Source organism: Callorhinus ursinus, unplaced genomic scaffold (assembly GCF_003265705.2).
Source record: "Callorhinus ursinus isolate GAN/ISIS: 27379988/994484 unplaced genomic scaffold, GSC_fseal_2.0 scaffold23, whole genome shotgun sequence".
In the NCBI taxonomy this organism is placed as follows: Eukaryota; Metazoa; Chordata; class Mammalia; order Carnivora; family Otariidae; genus Callorhinus; species Callorhinus ursinus.
Window position 1 is genome coordinate 13,909,883 of NW_027397085.1, and position 27,387 is coordinate 13,937,269.

Sequence of the window (27,387 nt, forward strand, 5' to 3'; positions counted from 1 at the left end):
ATTTCTGAAATTCCACGCTGGAATTTTAAATGTACTAAAACGTATAATGTTATAAATAAATGGTAGTTGAATTCTATACTTCTCATCTGTTATGGGGGAGGATGGAGAGGAGCTTTTTTTGGAATGCCCTGGAACCTGACCCAACTTTCACAGAAGTCAGTGGAAAAAATGGACCTGTATATAAAACTATCCTTCTGAAACACAACCATATACTTGAGTGTTCTCATCAAAAAACTTTAGTAAATGGTAGAGAAACACAGAACTCTTAAGAAAAGTTTCTTCACCTATGTTAATTTAGAATATTATTACTTAGTTTTAACTTTCCTGTTTGAGGTGGGGCTGCCAAAATGTGAAACAATCATATGCACAAATTATACTGCTAAAAATGTCTATGTATATGATCACTTCAATTTTACCTTAAGTTTTTTAAACGGTGCAAGTATCAAACAACAGTGTCATGTGCGCTAATATTTTTTTTTTTTAAAGATTTTATTTATTTATTTGACAGAGAGAGAGAGACAGCAAGAGAGGGAACACAAGCAGGGAGAATGGGACAGGGAGAAGCAGGCTTCCAGCCAAGCAGGGAGCCCAATGTGGGGCTCGATCCCAGGACCCTGGGATCATGACCTAAGCCATAGGCAGACACTTAATGACTGAGCCACTCAGGCACCCATGAGCTAATATTTTTAAAAGGAAAAGCTGCTAACAGAAACTGGAATAGGTACCTAATGAATACCACCATGTACAACTACAACTCCATATATAAAACAGTATTAATAAGATTAAAGTTTTCTAGTTGAGCCTACATCAATCACCAATTATAAGTTATACATAAAAACAAAAAAAATCTCGATAAAATTTCTAAATTATCTTTTTTTAATGTGGGGGAGATTTTTGGTAAGGTCAAGATTAATACTTTGTTTATGGATATTTCTTAACTCCAAATAACCACCTATGCTGCTTCTAACATCTTCAAGAGGATGTGGTCTAGGTGGTAGGGAAGAGAGACAGAAGAGTTTTCACCTTTCATTTTAAATATCTCTGTATTGTTTGAATTCTTTTTTCCAAAGAGCATGTACTTTTAGTAATTAAAGAAAAAACTTAATTGGAGTTGTGGGAGTTGTGTGGCTACAACAACAGAAGTGTATTATTAAAAACATTTTCAAGGTGAAAAAACACCATACACCTGTCCCTAATGAAACAAGTAATTTATGTAAGAATAGATTTATTTAAAATGTATTCAGGTTTTCTTCTAAAATCACAATCAAGGACAAAGCTTTAAACTAGGCAGGGAAAAGGAGAACGGTGAACTCTTGGGGTGGAGGGGGGAGTTGTGGCTTTAATTTCTCTGAAATTTCTAGTATATCTCAAAACCACTCCTCTGCTCCTTTCTGCTTTTCCTCAATTATCTTACAGCAGTGGCTCTCCAACCATGTTCCCCAGACCAGCACTACCAGCAAACTTGTCCACACATACACGCAACAGGCCCCACTCCAGACCTACTGAATAAGGAACTCTGGGAGGGGTGGGGGGCAACAATCTGTCTTTTAACAACCCAGGTGATTCTGAGTTTGAGAAGGACCATCTTAAGGTATACCAGACAACACAACCATTCTTAAAATTACTTCGGGTTCACAATACAGACTCAATAATTATCACTTGGTTTAAACACTCCCAGACTGCTTTAGGCTAATTTCATATGGCAAGTATTAACTTTTATTTATTTTTAAAGATTTTATTTATTTATTTGACAGAGAGAGAGACAGCGACAGCAGGAACACAAGCAGAGGGGAGTGGGAGAGGGAGAAGCAGGCTTCCCGCCGAGCAGGGAGCCCGATGTGGGGCTCAATCTCAGGACCCCGGGAACACAACCTGAGCCGAAGGCAGGTGCTTAATGACTGAATCACCCAGGCGCCCTGGCAAGTATTAACTTTTAATAACAAAAAAGAGAAATTTGGGGGAAGAGGAAGGACAGCACATGAAATACATAATGCTCGAGGGAAAATTTTTAATACATATTCGTGGCTCAGGTCCCTGTTAATAGATCAAGCATGGGCACTTACTATATGCCCAATATTCTACAGAGTATATATTTATGCTAATAGAGAAAAACATACATAGTTTCCATGGCTTGAATTACCATCTATCTACGTTAAAGATTCCCAATCAAGGCTACTAACATCTCCTGGGGGCTCTTTGATCTTATTCTTCCTCACTTACCTGTCTCCCAAAATCATGACTCAAATGGTCAATGCTATTGTTAAGAGAGTATCATATACTTCTGGCATACTAGACAAATGTAAGGTTACAAATTATTGACCTTTACCAGATAGATCTCCCCCCTAACCTTCTGCTTGTTGGATATTTCCACTTGGAGATCAGATGTGAATCTCAAATTCAATGTATCCAAAATTGAACTCATTATTTTGTCCCTACACATATCCCCACTCCTTTTGCTTCCTTTGCTCATTAAATGCAACAGAATGCTGCCTAAGCCAAAAAATTACCACCTTTGATATATCCCTCACCTCTCACCCCTTAGCCAATCACCAAGCTCCAGAATCCATCAATTCTCTCTGCCACTACTCTGGCACAGGCCTCCGGTACCCAAATTCCTACCCAATTAACTCTGCCTCCAGTCTCGTTGCTCCTTCCAGAAAGAAGGTACTCTGTAAACAGTAAATCTGATTATGTCATTCCACTATTTAAAATCCTTCCATGGCTCCCTGCTGCCCTAAGGAAAAATATGAAATTACAATATCCTTCATCATCTGATATCTCTCTCCAGCTACAAATCTCACACCACCACCCATAACTCTGGTTATACTGAATGTTACTTCATGAAAAGCAGCATTCTTTCTCTTTCTTCAACTCCTATGATACAATGTTACCTCTACCTATTACTCAGCTCTCTTCATATCTGTTTATCCTTCATGATCCAGTCTCAATGTCACTGTTCTCATAAAGCCACCTACCACTTCCACTTATGTTATACCCAGTAGCACCTCCAAGTGCAATACTTACCATCCCATATGGAAACCATGTGTCTCCACTAGATTTCAAGCTCTACCAAGAATAGGAGCCATGCCTATGTTGTTCACAATTAGCACCTAGGCAACAGCATAGCATGAAATTAAAAGCATGAGCCCTGGAATCAGACAGACCTTAAAAGTAGCACAAGCAAGAATCTGGCACAGTTTCTTAAGCTCACTTTCCCTAGGTTTCCTTACCTGTAAAACGTAAATAGTTACAAGGTTTTTTAAGGATAAATGTGATATATGAAGTATTTATTAGCATAGTGCTTAGTACACAGAAACATTAGCTAGTATTATTACTTAATATAGCACCTATCGAAGATATATGCTGAATGAATACAGTATTCATAAATTATTAAAAACATGTATTTATTAATGCTAAGCTCATATAATTCATTATATTTCCAAATAAAGCTTATAATTCTTTAAGGAGGCTTCAGTTGAATTCATGTCCATGGCACTGAAGATTTCCTGTAACTAACATTAAGTTGAATTATAAAGCAGAATGTTCAAAGAGAATCACCTGTGCCTCACTTTCAGGAACAATTTGTTTGTGAAGTTGCATCTGCTCCAAACCAGAGCTTTCTAAAGAATGTGGGGAAGTGTTACAAATTGAGGCAGTTACATTGTACCTCGCTGACTGATAAAAGCTGTAGTATTCAAGTCTATTTTCCCCTGAGTTTTCAGGTGCCTTTAGTTTTTGTTTAAATTGAACAACTTTGTAGATCAAAAAAATGATTAAAACACAAGCTAAGATGAAAAAAGCTAGCAAAATGTCAAAGGCCTCATTCAACTTTTCAACTTCTTGTGTACAAATGAGAGATGTTTTCCCTGACACCGAAGCATCATCAATGGGTAGAGCACTGTTTTTTTCCAAGTTCAAGTTAACAGAAGAAGTAAGCTGTATTTGCACAGGTAACACTGCAGTAGCCTCTAATGGATTACCAAAGGTATTCTCTTGAAAAAATCTACTGGCAGGTGAAGTACGACTTCGTTCCCAGAAAGTAACGCTCTCAGTATTTTCCAAATGTTTCCCATTTGTGGTTACTTTATGCCAGGCCATCATTAACGCAGTAGTCTTGTGATGAATATGAAGAGATTTTACAGCCCAAGCTCTGGATACATTTGTCGAAGATGTAACACAATTTGTAAAGTCAGTCCACTTAATATAATGCAATGCTCTGCCGCGCATGGATGGGGGATTCTGACAATAGATGTTTAGCGTAATGGCTGAAGATGCTAGCCAGTCGCGAAGGCCCAAGAGTTTGCAGTTACATTCCCAAGGATTAGAATTTGCCTGAAGATGAGTCAGTGAAGACAATGGCTTAAGGACCCTTGGATGTAAGTCTGTAAGATTATTAAATGACAGATTAAGGATCTTCAAAGATGCTCCCATATTTTCAAACGTATCATTATCAATGCTGATTATTCTGTTTCTATCTAACTTAAGGTAAATTAAATTCTTTAACAAGCTAAATGTGTCAGAATTTAAATTTTCTAAATTATTATGACTTAAGATCAAATGTTTAAGATTATTAATTCCACTAAACCCATCCCTAGCAACATTTTGAATTCTTGAATTTTTCAGGAGGAGATACTCCAAGTTGACAAGTCCTTTAAATGCAAAGGGCTGTATTGCTTCAATATGGTTATGAGACAAAGAAAGTCTTTTAAGGCTCTTAAGTACTTCAAAAGCATTTGATGGTACTTTTGTTAAATTATTACCTTCTAGATACAAACAATCCAGCTGTCCAAGATGTTGAAAGCCTAAGTCTGATATCCTCAAAATTTTATTGTTTGATAAATCAAGTATCCGAAGAGCAACCATACCAAAAAAGGTACCACTCCCCAGGACAGTGAGGCGATTCCTTTGTAGGTTTAAGTACTGAACTGAAACTAAATCATTAAATACTCCTCTTGGAACAAAAGCTACTTGATTAGACTGTAAACATAAAGTACGAAGATTGGAAAGTCCCTTAAAGAGTCCAGGATCCAAGCGTTTTATAAAATTATTATTTAGATATAGAAAATACAGATGCTTCAGTTGAACAAAGGCTTTTGGATATACATACGCAATGCGAGAATTATCCAAATACAACGCTACAAGAGAATGAAGTCCTGTTAATTCACCCTCATTTATGTAAGATATATTGTTTCCAGTCAGATACAGAAAAACCGTACTTTCAGGAAAATTCTTAGGAATCCTTGAAAGGCCTAAGTTACGGCAGTTAATATGTCTCCCAGTGTAGGGCTGGCAAACAGACGAACATCCAAGAACCTCTTTATGGAATAAGAATAGAAGATAACACGTAACAAGTAGAAAAAGTCGTAGGCAAGGCAGAGAAAAATGTAATCCACACATAGCCCTGTTCTTGGTTTTTCTGTTCATATCAGAATTGGCTATAAAAAAAGAAGGTAAAACTTTAAATCATCAATAAGTTCTCAAAATTAAAGTGCTATAATACTAAAAATTCCATATTCTTTTATTTTTATTAGTATCAGCCAACAATAGTAAATATCATCAATTGTACTATGGTGATAGCATATTATATAATGAGTTTGGAATGTGTTCTAAAATTAACACCTCCAGGCCATTAACCCACTGCTTGACAAAATAATTCAAATTTAATGAATTGCAAAATAATATGTTTGCTAAAGCTAATTTAAAATATTACAATTGACAATAACTAAAGTGACAAATGATGAGGTATGGATAATGGTCTTTGGATATAATACGTCCCTTTACCAAATTAAAGTCAGTATCAATTAAGTAACATTATAATTTATGAAAGTACAAATTCACTACAAAAAGCAATTAAACTCTAAACTATAGCTTTTCACAAAAGCAAATTATTTTTCATTTCAGTTAAAAGTTCATATTTAAATAAATAATCTTACCAAAACCAGGAAATTCATATTATTGACACTCGGCTGATTCAAGTAAAGGTTTTCTTTCTAAATCTGAAGAGCGACATTTCTAAACTCCATTTCTTTCTGTGGCACTGTTGACCTCCACCCCTCCACCTTTTTTTTTCTTCCTTTTTTTTAGTCACAGTTTGCTCAGGAAACACCACTCTTCACATTGGTTCCTCCACAGTCAGTGTGTAAAACAGAGGTTGCCATGGATACAGGAAACTGAGAGACAGGAAGTAATTTTATCTGTGTTTCTAAAGTATTGTTGAAAGGAAATCTCAGGAACTTATTTTTTTCAGAAAGCAGTTAATTTGAGTGTTCCTAACACACATACCTAAACATCTTATAATTTAAAAAATAAGTATTTTTTAAAAGGAAATGTGAAAAATTTAAATATTCAGAATGAACAAACTGTAGCCATCAGCAACAGATAGATACTGAATAGAAAAAGGTGAAATAAAGGATAAACAGAGTAATATAATTTGGGTCTTAAATGCATATAATATTTACATTGCTTTGAATACACATTACAGACTTTTAGTCCTTAAAAAAAAAGGTAGCAAAAACAAGAAATTTAGAATGGTGAGCACAAATGTTGTTACACTGAACTCTCTGCTCTTCCTTTTTAACTTTTCAGAGAATTTTGGATATAAAAAATATTGAGTATCACCAACTAGCACCTTAATTTATTAAGGTATATGCCTTGCATTATAAAATGATACAAAGCTGCACACCAAATTACTGGCAAAGATTACCTTTGGCAAAAAAAGTTGGGGAGAGTGAAAGGGACCTGATAAGGGAACAGAAGGCAAGCTGAGGACAAAGCAGAAGCTGACACCCCACAACCGCCCCCCTGCTGTGGAATATATGTGACATTTCTCAGGCACTCCTGGCTGCCCTAAAGGAAAAACAAATAGTTAACCTGTAGAGATGACCATCCTGCAAGACCTGAGTCTCCCTCAGTTTACTTACAAAAGCTTTAGCAATAGCTTCCAGAAGGGAATGTAAATACGATTAAATGCCTTTATAACCTGCAGCCCATCGACAGATACTTGAAGTGGGCAGAGTGTAATGTTCCTCCAGGAAGTTCCCAGCTATCTTAATGTTAATGCCTTACTAGAAGGGTAAACAGCTTTAACTTGACAATGGCAAGGCCTCCGGTATCTTGTGAGTCTTCTTTAGCACATGAAAATTCTTTCTCAGAAACCGCCCTTTTTCCTTACCTCCCCCAACCCCATAGAATATAATCAGCCACCCATCACTACCGCGGTGCAGTAGCTCTTTCTGCCCACAGGTCCTGTCCCTACACCCACCCCCCATGCTTTAAATAAACAACTATTTTGCACCAAAGACATCTCAAGAATTCTTTCTTAGTCGTCGGCTCCGGAATCCACCCCACTGAACCTCACCTATATTCCAAAACCCCATCAGGACCCTTTAATGACTTTTCAACATATATACATCTGAAATAGTGTGAATCTTTTAAATAAAAACTGATCTGTGTATACTGTAATATTGAAGGGTAATGATTTAAAGAGTTAACTATAAATTGTTTATATTATATGTTGTTTAGTCGTTACTTTTCCAAAAAGCTCAATGCTTAGGCTAATTCTGACTTGGATTATTATTACTAATACTCTGATAATATACTTAAAATATCAGTAATGATATATATAATTGTATAGTAACTCCCTCTTGTTATTAAAGCATCTTTTACATCAAGACAACAATTATTTCAGATAATAATACAAATTATTTCCATATTAAATATTTGGTAAAATACCCAGCACTTTCTATGATAATAAAAAATCAGAGGTGCATACTAGATAACAGATCTTTATCAAAATGATTTACAATTTTCACAACTATCCTTTGTGGACAACTATTGTTGTTGTTATTGAACGAAGAAATTAGAAAATCACCACCAAAAAACCCCCATGACAGAGAAATGATATGAATTAGAGGTAAAGGGCGCCTGGGTGGCTCAGATGGTTAAGCGTCTGCCTTCGGTTCAGGTCATGATCCCAGAGTCCTGGGATCCGGTCCCTGCATCGGGCTCCCTGCTCCTTGGGGAGCCTGCTTCTCCCTCTGCCTCCCTCTCTCTTCCATGAATAAATAAATAAAATCTTAAAAAACATGAATTAGAGGTAAAGATGGAATAAGAGCTAGGTTTCTCAAGTCCATTTGTGTTTAGTGTTTTCAATAACAACATAATGAGGATTTTTCAATTGTGTCATATAGCTCAGAGTTATGATGGGGTTCAGGACACGCTATCCCAAAATATAGCACCATGACATAGAGAATATTCAAAACTGAAGGAATTTGAGAAAAAGGCAGAATTGTGAAGGACTCTCTCTGATCCCTCCCCTCCCTCCAGCCACACCCTCATCCCACCTGCCCTTCACCCCTGAGGTCATAAAAAACTTCATGTGAGAGGTGCCCTCCACTATAGTGGGAGAAAAGGAGCATCCTTATTTCCGAAGACAAACTCTGAGAAGAATCCAAACAAAGAGGCTTGCAAAATTTCCCTGTTTGCTACATTTATCTCATACCCTGTGCCCTACCCTATCTTTCCATGACTTTCCACTCTGCCTCAAACCTAGCATAAAAACACACAGGTTTGGGGCACCTGGGTGGCTCAGTCAGTTAAGCATCTACCTTTGGCTCAGGTCATGGTCCCAGGGTCCTGGGATCAGGTCCCACATCAGGCTCCCTGCTCAGCGGGGAATCTGCTTCACCCTGTTACCCCCCCTCACCCGCCATCTAGTTTGTGCTCTCTTGCGCATGCTCTCTCTCTCAAATAACTAAATAAAATCTTTAAATACACACACAGAAGTTTAACAATCCCCTTTGGTTCTTCACTTCCTTTTGAGGGCTCCCATGTCATATAAAACTTAACATTAAATTTACATGCTTTTCTCCTGTTAATCTTGACTTTGTCAGTTTAATTTTCAGACCCAGTTAGGGACCCCAAAAAAGTCAAGGAAAACTTCTTCCTCCTCTATAGTTTGGAAGAACTCAACATCAAAATAGAATTTAGAGGGAAAACTACAAGGTGATAAGATCAGAACTTTAATTAATTTTGTCCTCTATTCCAGAAATATCCAAAGCAGACAAAATTATTAAAATCTCAAAAATAAAATTTTTAGTAAATTACACTAAATAAAAGTGACAGAATAAAACAAATTTTGTTTTTCTCCTATTGTGAAAGCTGAGGTAAACTAAAGCGTCTACAACAAACAATAAATCTAAACCCAGTATCCAGAACAACAAAGTTCAGCCTTTCGGTTCACAGGGTTCATAGGCGTTGCTGCTGTTACAGACAGTGATCACTGCTACAGAACTCAGAAATCAAGACCTCAAAAAAGAGTGATACCGGAACAGAATACCTCCTTATCTTACTGGCTATGAGCACATCACTGATTAGTGGCACAACTGGCCACTCAAGTTTTAGATTAGAACCCAAGTTTCCCAGCTTCCCGCTTCACTGACTGGAAGGGATATGTCCCCATGCTTTAACTACTACCATTGCACAGCCAATTCACACTGTTTAGGTAATTTAAAACCATCTCATTATCTTGTCAATTCTCTAACATGTTTGGTGAAATCTTCATATGATCTCAAAGGCACAATAATGTTCCCCGATCTGAACTGTGACATTTTGATTCTGCTCTAGAATACATCAAAATGGTTCTTCATATCCCTTTTCTGATTCCTACTAATTTTCATTAGAACTATTTCTGAACACGACACTCAGCCTCCTAAAAGAGCTTCCTCCTTTTTTTTCCCCAAGAAACTGACTCATTGAATTATTTTTTTCTCTCTCTTCTTATGGAACCTTCATTAACACAGCTTTCAAATAATGTCATAGTTCAGGTATCAATACCAATCCATTTTCTTTTCCATTCAGAAATTCCATGACAAGAGAATGCATAAATCAAACAATTATTCTATTACCACCTTTTCAATATATATCCCCTATGTTATTTTTTTTTAAAGATTTTATTTATGTATTTATTTGGCAGAGTAACAGCGAGAGACGGAACACAAGCAGGGGGAGTGGGAGAGGGAGAAGCAGGCTTCCTGCTGAGCAGGGAGCCCGCAGGGCTCTATCCCAGGACCCTGGGATCATTACCTGAGCCGAAGGCAAACGCTCAATGAATGAGCCACACAGGCGCCCCATATACCCCCTATATTATTTAGATGTACAGCATCTACATATAAACCAACCAAGATGGGTTTACATAGAAAGAACAGTTTACAATAGTGCTTACTGATCTTACGAATCTTAAGAATTACTTCTAGATCCTAAAATCAAGAGAATCAAAATCTGAAGTGGTGTTTACAATTAAAAATATTCTGGTAACAATAAAAAAAACCATACTATTTTGCTCAATGTAGGAGAAAATTTTAACAAAGAGCAGTATCTCAATACAGATTGATTATCAGTTGCAAGGAAAAAGAACAGTAACTATACAGTGGAGCAATCAAACACCTTCATGAGAATTAACATCATTAATGAGAAGCAGGTGGACACCATGTGCCACTGGATGTGGTATTTCAAGAAGGACAGCATCAATCACTTAGGTAGTATTCCAACCAAGGATGTATAACCAAAATCTAATCAACAGAAATCATCAGACAGGGCGCCTGGGTGGCTCAGTTGGTTAAGCAACTGCCTTCGACTCAGGTCATGATACCAGAGTCCTAGGATCAAGTCCCGCATCGGGCTCCCAGCTCAGCGGGCAGCGTGCTTCTCCCTCTGACCCTCTGCCCTCTCATGCTGTTTCTCTCTCTCTCTCTCTCTAATAAATCAATAAATAAAATCTTAAAAAAAAAAAAAAAGAAATCACCAGACACATCACAAATGAGGAATATTCTATTCTGGTAAGAGAAAAGGAGGGAGGGAAACAAAGAAAAGGGCTGTATTCTTCAAAACTGCTAGTCATAAGATATAAAAACTCGAGAAATAATACAGAGTAAAAAAGACTACAAAGACATGACAACTAAAAGCAATACCTAATACTAGACTGAAGCATTTAGGAGTAAAAGGTCATATATCTATTCAACTTACATGCAAATAATTCAGAAAATAAAGCATCAAGTGTGTTTTGTGTGTGTGTGTATAATGCATGTATACACACATAACAGAGGGGGGCACACACTAACAACGTCCAGACTATCATGCTCATGAAACTAGAGACTGGTGGGGGAGACAGTTAGCTTAAAAGCACTAGACACCCAAATGTCCTTCAATGGCTAAAGGTGATACATCCATACGATGGAATACTACTCAGCAAAAACAAAAACAAAAACATCAACATTCGAATGACACACACAACAGCTTAGGCAAATATAAAAGGCGTTATGCTGCCTGAGAAGGCCGGTCTCAAAAAGTTCTAAACTGCCTGATTCCATTTATAGAACATCCTCAAAAAGACACAATTAGAGTGAAAGAAAAGAGATTGGTGGGAGCCAACAGTTGGGAGTCAGGGGAGAATGGGATTCCTAAGGTATATCACACAAGGGGGTGTCCTCAGGTGATGAAGCTATTCACCTGTGTTCTGACTGTGGTGATGGTCGTGCAATCTATACATATGAAAATTTACATTCATGTATAACCTCCCCTAAAATCAATTTTACTCCATGTAAATTTAACAAAGTTTAAAAAGAGCCCTTATATTTTAAAACACAGCCCTTGTATTTTAAAGCAAATATTTGTGGCTAAAAAATAAAATACATATAAAAACTACCAGACCAAATCTTGTTTGATTTACAATCATGATCAGTTTTATAAAGGAAAAACAGTGTTCTGCAGCTACTGGGAAAAGCATGTCAGTTTATAAAATCTGTCAAGATTCTGAGGCACAAAACAGATTAGCATGTTCCAAAGAGAGCGAACAGCCAGCATGGTTGGGAGAAAATGACTGAGAGAGACCAGGGTGGAACAGGGCTTGAGAGGTAAGCCAAAAGGCAAACCCCGACTAGTTGTCCCGTGGAGGCCACTAAAGGGTTTTGAACTAGAAGAGGAATAAGATCATTTTCGCTTTTAAAACATGGCTGGCATCTTCTCTGTGGAATATGGCTTAGAGCAGATCAGAAGAGATGAGGAAAGAGCAGTGGAGGAGGCTACTGCAACAGTCCAGGATGAAGAATAAGACAGCTTATACAAAGATAGTAGAAATGGAGGGGGTGGATTTGAGATACACTTAGAGGTGTAGTCAACAGCTCTGGTGATGGATTAAATGTGGACAGTGAGAGGTCACGTTGTCAAAGACAATTTCCAAGTTTCTGACATGAATAACTGGGTGTTCAGAAGTATCCAAGACTGAGAAGAGCACAGTGCATTGATTACCTTACCTTCATCAAATATATCCAATTCAGACACATTATTGAGAGCCTACATGTGTCAAACATTGTGCTAGACTCTAAGGATACTAAAAATAAAATCTGCTCCCCGATCTCAAGGAACTCAAGATGTTCTGTGAGAGAATAAATGTTCAGTCGACACACTCATTATAATATCCCGACCATGCAGTATTCCAGAAGCAAGTACCCTATGTCCAGTGTTAAGCAGAGGAAAAAAAAATCTTAACAACATTATCATCATCACAGCCAGAATTTATTTACTGAGCATACACCACTTCCTAAGCATTGTTCTAAGTACTTTACATGTATTATGTCACTTAACACAGAGAACAATGCAACAATGTAGCTCTATTTTATAAATGAGGGTAGAGGTATGTTAAATACCTTGCTCAAGGTCACGTGGTGAATTCAGGAGCCAGGATTCGTATCTACCCAGCGTGGTTCAGAGCCTGAACATTAGCCTTTCACTATATGCCCTCAACACATGGGTCCAACCTCCAAAAAGCCCAGAATGTAAGAGACATAAAAAGCATAGAAGCAGAGCAAGAAATACATGAAAATGAGTTTATGGCGCAGTCCAAAAATTTCAAGAAGGCAAAAATGACTGTAGGCAGAGAAATTGGAATGAGTTTGACAGACAAAAAAATGGAAGACAAATAAAAAATGTCCATGGATGGCAAAGATTGCAGGTAAGGCAACAAAACTGGGGCCCTTTTACCACCTAGAATTCTACCTGCTTTCTCCAGTTTCCCTTTAACCTATACAGCCTTACTCCAAACCTTTTTCCTGGATCTATTATAAATCTGAGGATTTAAGGGCTCCATCACTGATGAATGTTAACAAGAGCAGCACATGCTGCTGTGTGGCTGCACATTCAATGATTATTTTAAATGTCTAGCAAATACAAACCGAGGGTCAACTTTACACAACCACTCTGTACAGATGAGTCAATGGAAGCTTCTTCCTGGGCCGAAATACCTGCCAATTTCAGAAAGGTGAAACGGAGGCAACAGTAGTAATGAATGAATAAGAATAATGAACACAGCATCGGCAGCATGCACAAGGTATCTGCATGAAACACCTGCAGGGAGACGGTGTCTTTCTTCAAGTGTTGGCATGGGTCACATGTGGATAGTCTGAATGGGAGACAGCCTCAGAGTAAATGAAGGAGAGCCTCAGGAAAGCCTAAATTGGTACCTTCACACACCTGGTCAAAATCATTGACAGCACTAACATTAACAGAAGCAGGCATTAATAGACAGATAATAGTACAGCAATAACTGAAAGATTAATATTCAATCATTTACCATTTAACACTCCAATGCATTCAACACTTTAACGGGCATTGTATATACATTCTCCAATTTAGTCTCAAAACAACCCAAAGAGGGGCGCCTGGGTGGCTCAGTCGGTTAAGCGTCTGCCTTCAGCTCAGGTCTGTAAGATGACTGCCACCTTTTGAAAAGTTCATCGGAAGCATTTATCTAATTTGTAGATGGAGCACTGGTCCTAGATGTGAGGAACACATTGAGAGTATAGTCCCATATTCACAAGCATTCAGGAACTTTCCTTAGTAGTTAGGACAGGAGACAGAAGACAAAAATAGTTGCTCTAAGATGCAAGGGCATACTGAATAATTTGTCCCAGAGGTGCAGTGGAATGTATCATCAATGCACAGCAGGGTGCTTAGCACCTAACAGGAATTTTTAAAATACTGATCAATGTTGGCTGTATCAGTACCGCAGGCTGTATATTAGGACAGGAATGTAGGAGCATTTAGGTTCTGCCACATTTCAAGAGTAAAGTGAATCTTTATTGGAAATGAAAACCAAAATGGACTGTTTCCATTCAAATTCTAAGGTAAGGGGATAGAAACACTTTCAAACACTTAAAAAGGGCAGAACTTTTGGGGGGAAGGAGGAAGAAAGTGAGATTTCAAAGCACTGACAGAAAAACAAACTGATGTTCAGCTTAAAAAAAAAGTTTTATAAAGGATTGTTTAACCTTTCAATTAAAAAAAAAAATCACCAAGCCCAGGATTAGTAATTTACCTCTTTTTTCACAAAACTGTTTTGTATACAGATAAAGACAGTAAATATGGCCCCAATTGTTCATCTTCCTAAACCACCGTGTCCTCCAGCTTCTGTTAGATTAAAGCTAACAAAATTCAGTATATGAATATTAACCAGCTCAAAAGTAGGTATGTTATTCAATTTGTGTTTGGGAAGAAAACCAGCCTGTAAATTCACAGCAAGAACCAAAAAAATATACATGCATAGCCTAGTCAAAAAATAAAATCATTAAAAGCTTCATCACAGAGGGATTTTCCCCAGTTGAACTGAACGATCATAACCAGTAATTACTATCAACTACATTAGATTACATACAAAGGAAAACATTCATAATCCAAATATTAGTTTTTTGAAAAGCTAAGGGTATCTCTCCTATTCATAAACCATATATTCAAAGGGAAGATGGAAAGTAGAGCCTCAACAGCTGAGGCTTTGAAATTTCCAAGTACTCTTAGACATGTTTTATTCTCCTTATCTAATAAGGAGAGAGAGGTATATAGTCACCATTCAATATATCCTATAACAACTGTTCCTTTTATGGTTGACTCTGGCAAAATAAAATTTAACAACTTACCCAATGATACCTCACTGTCCCTTTCCACAAATTACTTTATAATGAGATTATATAAACTGTTAGAAATCAGTTCAAGTAAATCTTGAGGAAAAAAGCAGCAACAATAAGAGCAACCATCACAAAACTAAAACCCCAGAATGTAAGTTTCACGAGGGCAAGGACTGCATCCGTTTTGCTCCTTCCCAGTAACCTCACTGTCTAGCATTCCACGGACATTCAGGTCAGTATTTGATGGAAAGGGGGAGAGAATGATCATTCAGCTAAGGGGTAGGGTAATCACTATGGGTGCTTTCTGCCACTCTGACTCTGAACTTAGAATACTATAGGGCACACTGAAATAGCTTGGCCAAGGCTGGATCATCTTGTCTATAAACTGCACACAAGAAGTAGAGGAAAAGTATGTTTTCCATCAGGCAGTCTTCTCAGACTGTCTTCTCCTTTGTGGACTCTTGAGCAAACACAAGAATCTGACATGGACTAGCACAGCTTTTCAGAAGCAACAAAGACAATAACTTTAATTGGTAATCTGACTTCCAGAAACAGCTCAACCTACTAATGGAAATCCATTCATAAAATCAGATCTATACAATGTATGAGAATCTGTTGTTTAAAATTACCCATCTCTCAAAATGAATGAATGAGTACATAAATACATAAAATTACCCACTGCTCTAATCTACTAATAGAACTGGTAATACATTAGTAACTGAGACTTTGATCAGTTTAGAATCAGTCTTGAAGACTCTCATCTTTTTTGAATTGAAGCAGATAATTAGTATAAGCAAATGTATCCACCAATAGCTTTTCATTTCAAAATTAACTCTCATTACAATGGAAACAATAAATGACGCAAAAGGATTTACTGTTTGCTGAATGCCTGAAGAATTTATTTATACTTTATTTGTATATCCTGTGCAAAATTTTTATTTGTAGCATTTCAGAAAAATATAAATTGTCTTATTCATTACAGATTTCAGAGACTAAGTGACTTCCCAAGCATTAGAACAAAAATGTAATTCCAGATCCCACAATCTCACACTACCTCTTTTCTCACCTTACAAAAATAGATTTGATGCTCAAATGACTACTGTAAATTTTAAAAATACATCCTTTTCGAAGTAAATACATGAAAATTCATTCCATACCTCTTTTTTGAGAAAGGGTATTAACAGGCAGGTATGCAAAATTTATACATACAACTGAACAGATTAAAAGTATGCCTAAAGTAGCCCCATTCAAAAAACTCCTAATTTGCAACAATATTACAAATCAGAGTATCTACAAAAACTCTCCTTTTTAAGGCTGCTAAATGTGAAAATGTTTTATGATGTGTTAATATGACAAAACTGAAAAATGATCTGTTTTCTACCTCAAGTAGTACTTTATAAGTGACCAAAAAGTATGCTATACTTCCTCCCAGGACTGACAAACTGAGAGATCAAATTAGCTTAATTTTTCAGGCACAAACATTCTTTAGAAGTTCAGAAAAATGTTATTTAGTTGGGAGAAAAAACAGCACACTATTACAGTATAAGTAATAAATTCATTCTTCATTGATTCATTAAACTTACTGTGGACCTACTAAGGTGTTAAGCATGGTGCTAAGAACAAAAGTTGGTTAATACTCGGTGTATTAACCATGCCTCCTTATTTTCTGTATGCTGATGGTTTGACAGATGGGGACTTAATGACCCTGGACAGACTGCCCTTTCCAGGGCTACCCAATTCAGAGAGATAGTAAATGACTGCCTTCCTGCATAAATGACACATGCAAACCAACTGATCCAGAGCCCATACCCAACTACCTCTTTCATGAAGCTCTAACACTCAGAGCCACTATCCCCCTGCCCTACTCACCATAGGGCCAGGTAACAGACAACTTGCAACAGTGCCTACACCCTACAGCCTACTGAAATTATTTAAACTAGCCAATCCTAAACCTCCTTACCCTTGCTTTCCCATTCCTTCCCAAGGAAACCACAATAAAGGCTCATGCCCACATTGTCCCCTTACTCCTTCCGTCTCCAGACTAACCCTGGTGTTTCCTTTTGGTTCTGTCTGATGAGGCACGCATCCTCCTCTTAGGAACTGTGAATGACAAAATATCTTTCAATGGCAACTGTCCCCTGATCTGAGGGCCTCACCATATCTGAACAATAATAAAACCTCAATTTTAAAGCCCTCAGGACCAACTCATGATGCATCCCTATTTAGTAATGTCTACTGTAATGTCTACTGAACAAATATATGAATAAATAAGCAAAGACTGAAGGCTGGCAACAAGGAGGCAAGCAAACACTAGATCAAAATTTAAAGACCTGAATGCTAGCATTTCCAGTATGTTACACATTGGGCAGCAGCAAAATGGATTAGAATTAACTTCCCCACAAGACAATGAGTAGATTATCTTTAACAGTATTGTTAGACGGAAACCACCAATTGTACAATTCATCACAGAGAATAAAACTGACTCTAACCTGAAGGCCCTGTCTTTCAAGGATGCATGTTCTACTCTCTACCCTTCCTACTCTCAAGCCCTTGCTCTCATGCCCTGAGCTGGGGGCGGAGGGTGTGGTGAGAGAATGAAGACTACAAGAGTACATGCTTCCTTCTGGAAGTGATGAAAATATTCTAAAATCAACTGTGGTGATGGCTGTGTAACTCTGCGAATATTCTAAATGCTACTGAGTTGTACACTTTATGTGGATGAAATGGATGGTCTATGAATTACATCTCAATAAAGCTGTTACCACACATGATGTTTCTAAGGCATTTTTCTTGTGAAAGACTAAAAAAATTGAGAACCAATTTTTACTGTAGAAAAGCTACTAAAATCTGTGGTCAAATGTTTACAGATAAAAGAAAATATTATAAAATACTAATGAATACATGACCTAGAAGTAAAAAAATGCCTCCTATTTTAAGGGATGAAAATGAAAGTCTATCATGTTTTTTTTTTTAATTTTAATTTTTTAAGTAATCTCTACATCCAATGTGGGGCTCAAACTAACGACCCTCAGATCAAGAGTCACATGCCTTCTGAGCCAGCCAGGTACCCGAAAAGTCTATCATGTTAAATACTCATTTAAAAATGGTCAGTTTAAACCAAGCATAACTCAGGTAAAACAACATGTCTACATTTTAAAAATTATAAACTGCCTTTTATTTAACTACGTTTAAACTATACCAAAACACTACTCTTTGGAACCTGTTATCTTGATAGGACTAGTCTAACGTTCTAAAAGTTGTAAAATGATTTATCTTAGAAATTTCTTAAATAATAATAAATTTCCAAGTGTGGATATTACATATGCTAATTTTGAGATAAACAAGAATTATGGAGAGGTACCAACTGTCCAATCCAAGCAGGTTTGGTAATTCTGATACTCCAGGAATTTATTATAAAGGCAATTTCTCCCAGAATGCAAGCTGTCATATCTAAAAACCATGCTGCTTTGACAGGCTCTTTTTTAATTATTCAACTAGCTTATGTTAAATATTCCCCATCAGTGGCATCCTTAAATTTAAAAATAAAAGTCAAGGTCTAAGTTCTCACAACACTTGCTCTCTAAGAATACTTATTCACATCTGAAATTCTTAGAACTGCATTCTAAAAACTTCTTTGAAGTTGGAGGATGAATTGGTATTTTTAGAGGAGAGAGTCAAAGTAAAGTTTAATTATTCTCATTCTCATCTCCAAATCGTAGTTTTGTTTAATCTATGCCTTTGGAGGAAAACATGAAGAGACGTATATAATAAATAATGTTATGGTCATATAAAAATCAGCTGAAGAAACTATTCTTCCCTCTATGTTTAAATACAGATCCTAAAAAGGGAGAATATTCAAACCTGGAATAATTCCAGCTAAAGAGAGAAAGAGTAAAACAAAAAGGACAAAAGACAGTTGCACTGAACAAGTTAAAAAAAACAAACACTGCACTATGTTAAGAAGGTGGGCAACAAGATATAACAAGAATGTGCATAGCAGATATCAACAAAATCATGAATCCTTAAGTTGGTGATAATTCAGAACACTGTAAAACATCAAGCACAAAATGACATTCCTTAGAACATATGCGGTTAACACGCATTTTAAAAATAAATTAATGAATAGGTGTACAGATATTCAATATACCTGAAAATGTACTGAATTAAAAATGAGTGCATGTACACATAGTGACTTATGCTTTCAGAACTCTGTACTGCAGTAAACGGATGAAGAGGTGAGAAAGGAAGAAAGGGATGAAAGCGAGACAACTAACCTCATCTATCCAGTCAGTCTGACCTTACATACGTAAACTCATGTCATCTTTACAACGGTCTCATCAGAACATCCATACATTTTAAAAACAAGGAAGCTTAGGCACAATAACACCAGTAACACAGTCATCGCCATCAGCAAGTCACCAGTGGCAATGGGATTTCAGAGTGGTTCTGAAGTCTAGAGTTTTTATCAAATTTCTGAACAGAACTAGAGGAGAGTTTAATAGTTTCTCAAATGGTCATTGTTTACAGCAGTGATTCTAAACTGGAGGTAAGAAGTTCTACTGGCATCTACAGGCCAAAGGGCAGAGGTGCTGCCAAGTATCCTACAAGGCGCAAGATAGTTCTCCAAAACAAATAACCATCTGGGGGCATCTGGGTCGCTCAGGCAAGTAAGTGTCCGACTCCTGATATCAGCGAAGATCGTGATCTCAGGGTCCTGAGATCAAGCCCCTTGTCGGGCTCCCTCCACACTGGGCACGGAGCCTGTTAAGATTCTCTCTCTCCCTCTGCTCCTCTCCCGGCCCCATCTCTAAAAAAAGAAAAACCAAAAAGGGGCGCCTGGGTGGCTCACAGTTGAGTGTCCAACTCCTGACTTCAGCTCAGGTCATGATCTCCGGGTCCTGGGATCAAGCCCCATGTGGGGCTTCCTGCTCAGCAGGGAGTCTGCCTGAGGATTCTCTCCCTCTCTCCCCAGTAAATCTTAAAAAAAAAAAAACCAAAAAAAACCCCAAACCCCAAATAATCATCTGGCCCAAAATATCACTAGTACTATAGTTGAGAAACCATGCTTTAGAATGGTGTAGTTCTGCTTGAAAATCTGTTATAATAAAAGAAGAAAATAACATTCCCCAATTTAGATGATTAAAAAAATCACCATCAACATTATTCACTAGACCTGCTTATTTCAGGCAAGGAAAATGTTACACTGCAATGTCTAAAAGAAACACAGGAACAGAAAATTACTATTACATGGGAGATTAACCAGGTATTATTACTGGGGGCGCAGAAAGGGGAAAATTTTCCCAAACTCCAACAACTACGTAGTTTAAGTAGAGGAAAAGTAATAAAAGAAAACAATAAAACTGCTGACCTAAATTTCCACTAGACAGTGTGAATATAAATCTCTGTAAGTTCTATCATGGGCCAATGACGATGTGGCGAACTTACACAGCAATTCAGTTTTTTGTTTCTTTTGCTGATCATTACATTTTCTGTATCTATCAATGTTTCTTTAGTCACTAATCTGACTATAAAGTTAAATAATTATTCTTCAAAATTCTATTACTACATTATTCAGGACTTTCTTGGTATCCTTAAAATGACATGAATTCATTAGTGCCCAAAAGATTTTCCAATACTTCCTTCATTTTAAAAACAAGATCCGCTCTTCGTATCACAACTATCTTCTCCCAACTTTGCAATTTGAAATCTTAATATTTAAGAGAACTCCAAGTCTTTAATTAAAGTTCTGCCCCTCAATTTAGACAGAATGACATGAGCCCCCCCCCTCACTCCCGTCTATTCCTGACTTAAAGAAACACTGTATTTTCCTTAGAGAAGCCAACTATTTTGCCCACTTATATATAAAAAGTATTTTTTGAACACACACTTATATAAAATTAAATATTAAAGCAAAACAGTTGTCTCATAAAAATTGTAAAATACGCTTTAGATACAATTAGATATCCTTCTTCATCTAATGTGTGTCATTTCTAATTTACCCAGTATTTTCAGTACTTTACATTAAAGAAAATCCTAAGATGCTTTTCTAACCTTAATATTTTTTTTCCATTCATTAATTTATTCCACAAATGTTTACGTAGTGCTGGCTACTGCCAAAGACCACGTTTTTTAACATTTCCATTTTAAAGGCCTGAATAATCTCAAGTCACTATTTATCCATGAAGAAAAGGAAACAGCAATAAAATACAGGTAGCTAAAATTTGGTTTTCAAAAATTAATAAAATGCCACTCGATTTCACAGTGAGGAAAAATATATTGATCTTGTGCATGTCCACCTCAGAAAGGGCACCACCTGGTAGTTAAAAAGAGCAAACCCTGGCATCCAGTTGCCCCAGGTCAAAATATGCCCTATGTCATGCCACATGCCACACACTAGGCAAGTTAGTTTACATTTTTAAGTTATTTCTTTGCTCTATAAAAAGAAAATAATCATGCCTATACCTCAGGACTATATTAAAAACTGAATGAGATATAAATGCCAAACATGTAGCAAAATATAAAGACATACAGTACGTGCTCAGTCATTACTATCTATTATTATGGTGTTAGGACAAAACAATTACCTATGTGTTTAATTCAAACTATTATACTAGAAATAAATAATACCTACATTTTTAACAAGGATTTCTAAAGCTAACTGGATTTATTTCACTAATTTATCATTAGGATTGATGTGTTTGAAAGTTCCCTAAGACAAAATGATCTAATTTACTCTTCTCTACAAAATCAAGTCTTAAGACCTGCTTTTATGCCTTTAAACTTAAAAGTACAAAAAAAAAAAAGCAGATAATGCAAAACTCCCAAAGACAGGGGTAAAAATAAAGAATAGATATTTGCATATAACGTCCAAAGCGAAGCATTTTGCATGTGCTTTACGGAAATAAGAATTTTAACAAAGTCTGTAAACTATAATAAAACGACTTCATCGATGTAATGAGAAAAAAGTACTTGCAAGTTTTTTTGGAGATAATCCAAAATAAAAAACCAACAAATTATGTAACATTCTTTTGAATTACTAGAAGGACACTTTTTATGAAGTGCTACTGACATATTATTACATATTCATCTTATATTTAAAAAGGACCTAAAATAAGTCTAGTAAAATCTGATTACAAAAAAATGGGAATTCAGACAAAAATTAAATTATTAAATGAATATGACCAAGTTGAACTGCAGTGCCTACAACCCCCATTCACATCTTTTTAGATCCAGACTAACACCCGCCCCAGCATTATCTACTAACAAAATGAGCGCACATATACATAAAATACTGCCCAGCAACATGCAGCAATACTAATGGCCAAAAAGGGTGATAATATTTTGATGCTTTAAAGAAACAAATTCTTAAAAAACATTTCCTCACCTATTATCAGATGGCAGAAGAGAAAGCAAAGCCAAAGCTGAAAGTTTTCTTCTTTCAGGCTGCGTAATGTTGTCCATGCGATCAACCCACATTTCAATCATATTTCCCAAAAGCTGGTCCATCTGAAAAGAGAGCAAGAGACATCTCAAAATATATGAAATGCTATTTACTTGTGGATAAGTACTGTTAAAGTCTAAAAGCTCATAAGGCATGGTTAAAGTTCAATTCCAACAAACCACAAAATTGAAATACAAGAAATTGGGGCAAGGCTTGAGCTGGAAAGGAATAATTTGAGCAAAACCAGAAAATGACTCTAATTAACCTTGGGAGCCAATTTATTCTGAGAGCTAGAGACTGTTCAAAACCAGTATGCAGCTGATGAGTGATTTTAGTAATTTCATTTAATAAATCACCAATCCAATACATTCTTCCAGGTACACTAAAAAAGTACATGCATTTTTCAAAACTGTCAACTTGTACTTAGGTTATAGTTATTTCACTGGATGATTAGATATTTAAATGTTAAGGTGTAATTTGCTGGACTGATTTGTTGCTACTTTCAGAGGAAAGAGCAGGTTACAACCTCAACGTACATAATTTAAAAAAAAATAAGTCAGTTTCTAGGACATTATATACTATATTAAAAAAAAATGAACATAAGGGGTGCCTGGGTGGCTCAGTCGGTTAAGTGTCTACCTTCAGCTCAGGTCATGATCTCAGGGTCCTGAGATTGAGCCCCACATGTGGCTCCCTGCTCAGCGGGAGGTCTGCTTCTCCCTCCTCCTCTGCTTGCACACTCTCATTCATGCTCCCTCTCTCAAATAAATAAATAAAATCTTTATAAAAAAAAGAAAAAGAAATCAACATAATACAGAAGTAGAAAGTGTGCTGGTTAATTGTACTTATCAAGTTAGCTAGGCTAAGGTGTCCAGTTTTATGGGCAAATACTAGTCAAATACTAGTCTAGATGTTGCTGTGAAAGCATTTTGTCGATATGATTAACATGTACCAAGAGTTGATTTTAAAGAAAAGAGATTACCGTAGATAATGTGGGTTGGGCTTCAATCAGGTGAATTTTGCCTTATGACCAAAAATTAAGGTTTCCCAGAAAAGAAGAAATCCTGCCTCAAGACTGTAACACAGAAATCCCGTTTGAGTTTCCAGGCTCCGCTAAAAAATTAGAACTTGCCAGTCCCCATAATAATTTGTGCCAATTCCTTAAAATCACTCCCTCCCTGCTTCCCCCCAACCATTCTCTCGTATCTCTCATATTCTTTCTCTCTCTCTTCTTTGTGTGTGCATGTGATGTGTGTAGATGCACACACACCCAATACATTCTATTTTTTCTGGAGAACCTTGACTGATACACTTAGAATCTAGAAAGTAAAACACAACCAACTGTACTGATCATATAGACTGAAAGTGAATCTCAGGGTTTGCCTCATAAACACTTGTTCACTTACAGCACCTTTCAAAAAATGCATTTAATATCAAAATCTCTACCTCATGGATTTTGGTAACTTAAAATCAATCTTAAGTTCCCACACTCTTCTAATTTTATGCCTCTACATATTTTCCAAGAAATAATTCAACATTTTTTAAAAGTAATAAAACAGTCAAGGACAGGGGCCTGGGTAGCTCAGCTGGTTAAGCACCCCACTCTTGATTTTTGCTCAGGTCATGATCTCAGGGTCATGGGACTGAGCTCCACGACAGGACGGGCTTCACACTCAGTGGGGAGTCCGCTTCTCTCCCTCTTCCTCTGCCCCTCCCCCTGCTCCCACATGCACTCTCTCTATATAAAATAAATAAGCAAATAAATCTTTAAAAACACAAAAATAAACAGTGAAGGGAACACTTATTAGTTCAAGACAGTTATTTATACTTGAGCTCTGCAAACTGTGTGCTGCATCCTAAGATGCCACAATGAACTCAAAGAATATTTACAATTATTCAGAGAAACACAGAAATATTGGTCAGATACTGCAAAAAATGTTCCTTGTGTTGACTTCCTATCTTTACAAAGTACTACACAGAAATCCAGGTAAAACAAAAAGTGAAGGTGGAGGAGTCCAAACTGATTCTGAAGTTAGAGAATCTGAGTCGTGCTCAATAGGCACATATATTCCATTAGTGAGTATTTGTGAATATTTAAGAATGAAATAAAGATATTCTTTCTTTAGACTTTTGTGTATTATTTTTCAATAACTACTAAGTTATTAGGACAAAAATACGTACTAAACTGTCTGGACCCAACCACTTAATAGAAGGAACTATTAGATATTTTTATTTCTTTTGGCCTATGAGCACTGTGAAAATATTACAAACACACTAAGGGAACCATGAAACACTACCATTCAGTAACTTCTGATATATACCACGAGTCTTCAATACACATATAATTTGGAAACAAATGGTAGAGATGTTCTCCAGATTTACTGCAATTATTATCTAGTAAGCAAGATTTTAAAAACCATTACCCATTATAAAAGCAAGTATCAAGATATCATTAAAATGTAATATATTCAACTAAAGCTACGATAATGTACCTGGTTGGAATAAAGATTCAACAGCATAGGCAGGTATCTCTCTTGTCTGTTTTTATTTATAACTTATTTATTTCCTTCATTATAAAAATACTTAATAACATCACAGAACAGTGAATTTGTGGGGACTTTAAACAAGCAATTAGAACACAGGGATCAGCAAGCCTTTTGTGTAAAGGGACAGTTAAGTAGATATTTAAGGCTTTGTGCACCATATGTTCTCAGATGCTACTATTCAACTTCCAACATCAGTCATAAACAACATGCAAAAAATGGACACGGATGTGTCCCAGTACAAAATTTTGGATAACTTTCGTGTATCAGGAAACCTTATTGTTTTTTCAACCAATAAGAAACATAAAAACTATTCTTTATTCACAGACTTGAAAAAACAAGCAGCAGACTGGATCTGGCCCATAGGCCATACGTAGGCTGCTGACCCTGGGGAGCACATGAACAGAGCCAGAACAAGGATAAAACAAAAAAAGGTGTGTAAGCTGCAAAATGTAAGGAGGTGCTCATTCTCAGCAACTCACCTGTCTCACCCAAACCTGGCCCTGGTAAGTACATAGTTCCCAATATCACAACAACACCTAGAAAGACCTAACCAAAACTTGGGAGACTAAGCCAAAGTCATCCAGAGGAGTTGAGCTTTAAGGTAAAATAGAACAAGATGAGGAATCAAGTTCAAGAAGGTGAGAGATTGGTAGGGAGTGTTTGTGGGACAGGGAATGAAAAGCTTGTATGCAAGGCCTCTGGAGCAAGAGGAAGACAGGTGCTCTCCAGAAACTGAAAAACATTCTGTGCAGTGAATGGCTGATCAATGAGCTCCAGAAGCGGCTAAAGGAGTCACGAACCAGATTACGGTAGGTGTTTGTAGGCAAACCCACATTAGAGAGGTTAGACTTATTCCTCGATCTAAAAGAAATCTCAGAACTGAGGAGGTTTGCAACAAGGAAGTGATAAAATCCTATGTATATAATTAGAAAACTCAACATGGTTGTTCTGAAGTAAACGTTCAGTAAAGTCTGAAAATTCTAAACAGGACAAATGGAACAAATCTTTTGTACAAAGATAAACCAGTAATATTACCCAAATTACTCATCTACATTTTTATTACATCTTTATAATTAAGTTATTTACCCTGGAAGCATATAGACATTATGAAAACAATCTTAGTGCTGAAAATATGCATTTGCTGGACCCCCTGAAACTCCACTGCAATGAAAGTAAAGAAATATAAAAAGCAAAGGAATAATCCCATAGGGTCTATAAAGAAGAGAAACTACACTGGGTAAAGATGGCAACAGTGTTTGGAGGATGGCAGGTGGACAAAAGAATGTTAAGTGACTGGGCAGAAGAGAAAAGCCTGAAACGAAGCTGCCTGCCAGGGGAATGACAATCTAAGATAAGCAGCTTTGGTTCTCAGAACCCTGCAATCCCCAGGCCACGAAGAAGGCAGACGTGAGGCACAGAGCTCCACAACAGGAAAACTGAGAATCTGTATAAGAACAACTAGAAGCTTATAGATCCCTTTTCCCACTCCCACATAAAATCAGATGATTTAAATGAAAATATAGATCCTGAATGGTGAGACACCCTCACTGGAAAAGCCCTTGTCCCTACCCTGAGTTCCACAATGGTTGTTCATACCCCGCAGGAGAAAAAGGGAAAAAAGGGCCTACAAATACTAAGATTTTCGAGTAAATTTCCCTACAGCAAACTATGATTCTTCAATACCCCAAGGCTCTAAGCTCTCAGTTAGGTGATCAGTCTAACAAGTTTTCATTATTCATTCAATATAAACAAGCAACTGTCAAACACTCCGAATAACAAGTGCTTCGAGGACAAACCCTTCTACCGGTGACTGCTGCAATGAGTCCAGCTCCTCTCCCAAAGACACAGAATCACTCTTAATTTAACTTGGCTTACTCTACTATCTCATACTGTTTTCACGTGTTGAAAAGAGAATTCTTTCTCCAAGATCCCTGCTTCCTTCAAAGCTCTCTAGATTTACTGGGACTCATTTTCCTCGCCCTATTTAATTCTTGCATATATTTTTGATGTTCTTCAGAACTGTGCTCACAGTCAGAAGTAGCCAGTTGAACTAGAATACTATTTTATTCACTTTCATCTCCCTCATCTCTACACTCAAACATGATGGCTTGACGTCAGTTTTGTCAAATTCTCTGAGGAAAAAAAAAAATGTCCTCTTCATAATGAAAAATGAAAAGAGAAAAGATAAGAAGTATTGTTCCATGAAAAGCCCGTGCTCTAAAGACAGGATCGGAAATAAGTCTGAACCAATGATAACAGCCCTTTCCTCAATCTTTCACACTGCCAATGGGTTCCAACAGTACCAGCAGTAGCCACGGTTCATTATTTCTCTCTAATATGAAATTAAGCCCAGTCGAGGCGGCCTATGCATGGTGCTGATGATCGTATATTATGAATATATTTAAAAGCACTGACCCATTCACTTAAAAATTGTTGAGGGTAAATTTTA

At 36.9% G+C, this 27,387-nt stretch overlaps 2 protein-coding genes across 3 annotated transcripts in view; both read right to left on the reverse strand.

The window, feature by feature from the left end:
* The window catches only part of IPO11 (importin 11), a 194,692-nt gene that overhangs the window by 47,172 nt on the left and 120,133 nt on the right, over positions 1 to 27,387 (reverse strand). The window contains exon 27 of the mRNA XM_025892346.2: positions 22,336 to 22,457. Coding sequence (XP_025748131.1) covers positions 22,336 to 22,457 — 122 coding nt within the window. The remainder of the gene's footprint in view (positions 1 to 22,335; positions 22,458 to 27,387) is intronic.
* On the reverse strand, positions 3,384 to 6,133 carry LRRC70 (leucine rich repeat containing 70). Of its 2 annotated transcripts, none has more exons than XM_073905425.1 (2): positions 5,934 to 6,133; positions 3,384 to 5,435 (listed from the first exon to the last, which is right to left on the reverse strand). In XM_073905425.1, exon 2 carries the CDS (start codon positions 5,422 to 5,424, stop codon positions 3,529 to 3,531), a length of 1,896 nt encoding a protein of 631 aa, XP_073761526.1. In that variant the 5' UTR covers positions 5,425 to 5,435; positions 5,934 to 6,133; the 3' UTR covers positions 3,384 to 3,528. The 2 variants fall into 2 exon arrangements, 1 of the variants encoding a protein (XP_073761526.1); XR_012382064.1 differs by having other exon boundaries at positions 4,245 to 4,382.

Excerpts from the sequence above, each read along its gene's own strand:
- LRRC70 (XM_073905425.1), bottom strand. The coding sequence starts at position 5,424 with ATGAACAGAAAAACCAAGAACAGGGCTATGTGTGGATTACATTTTTCT.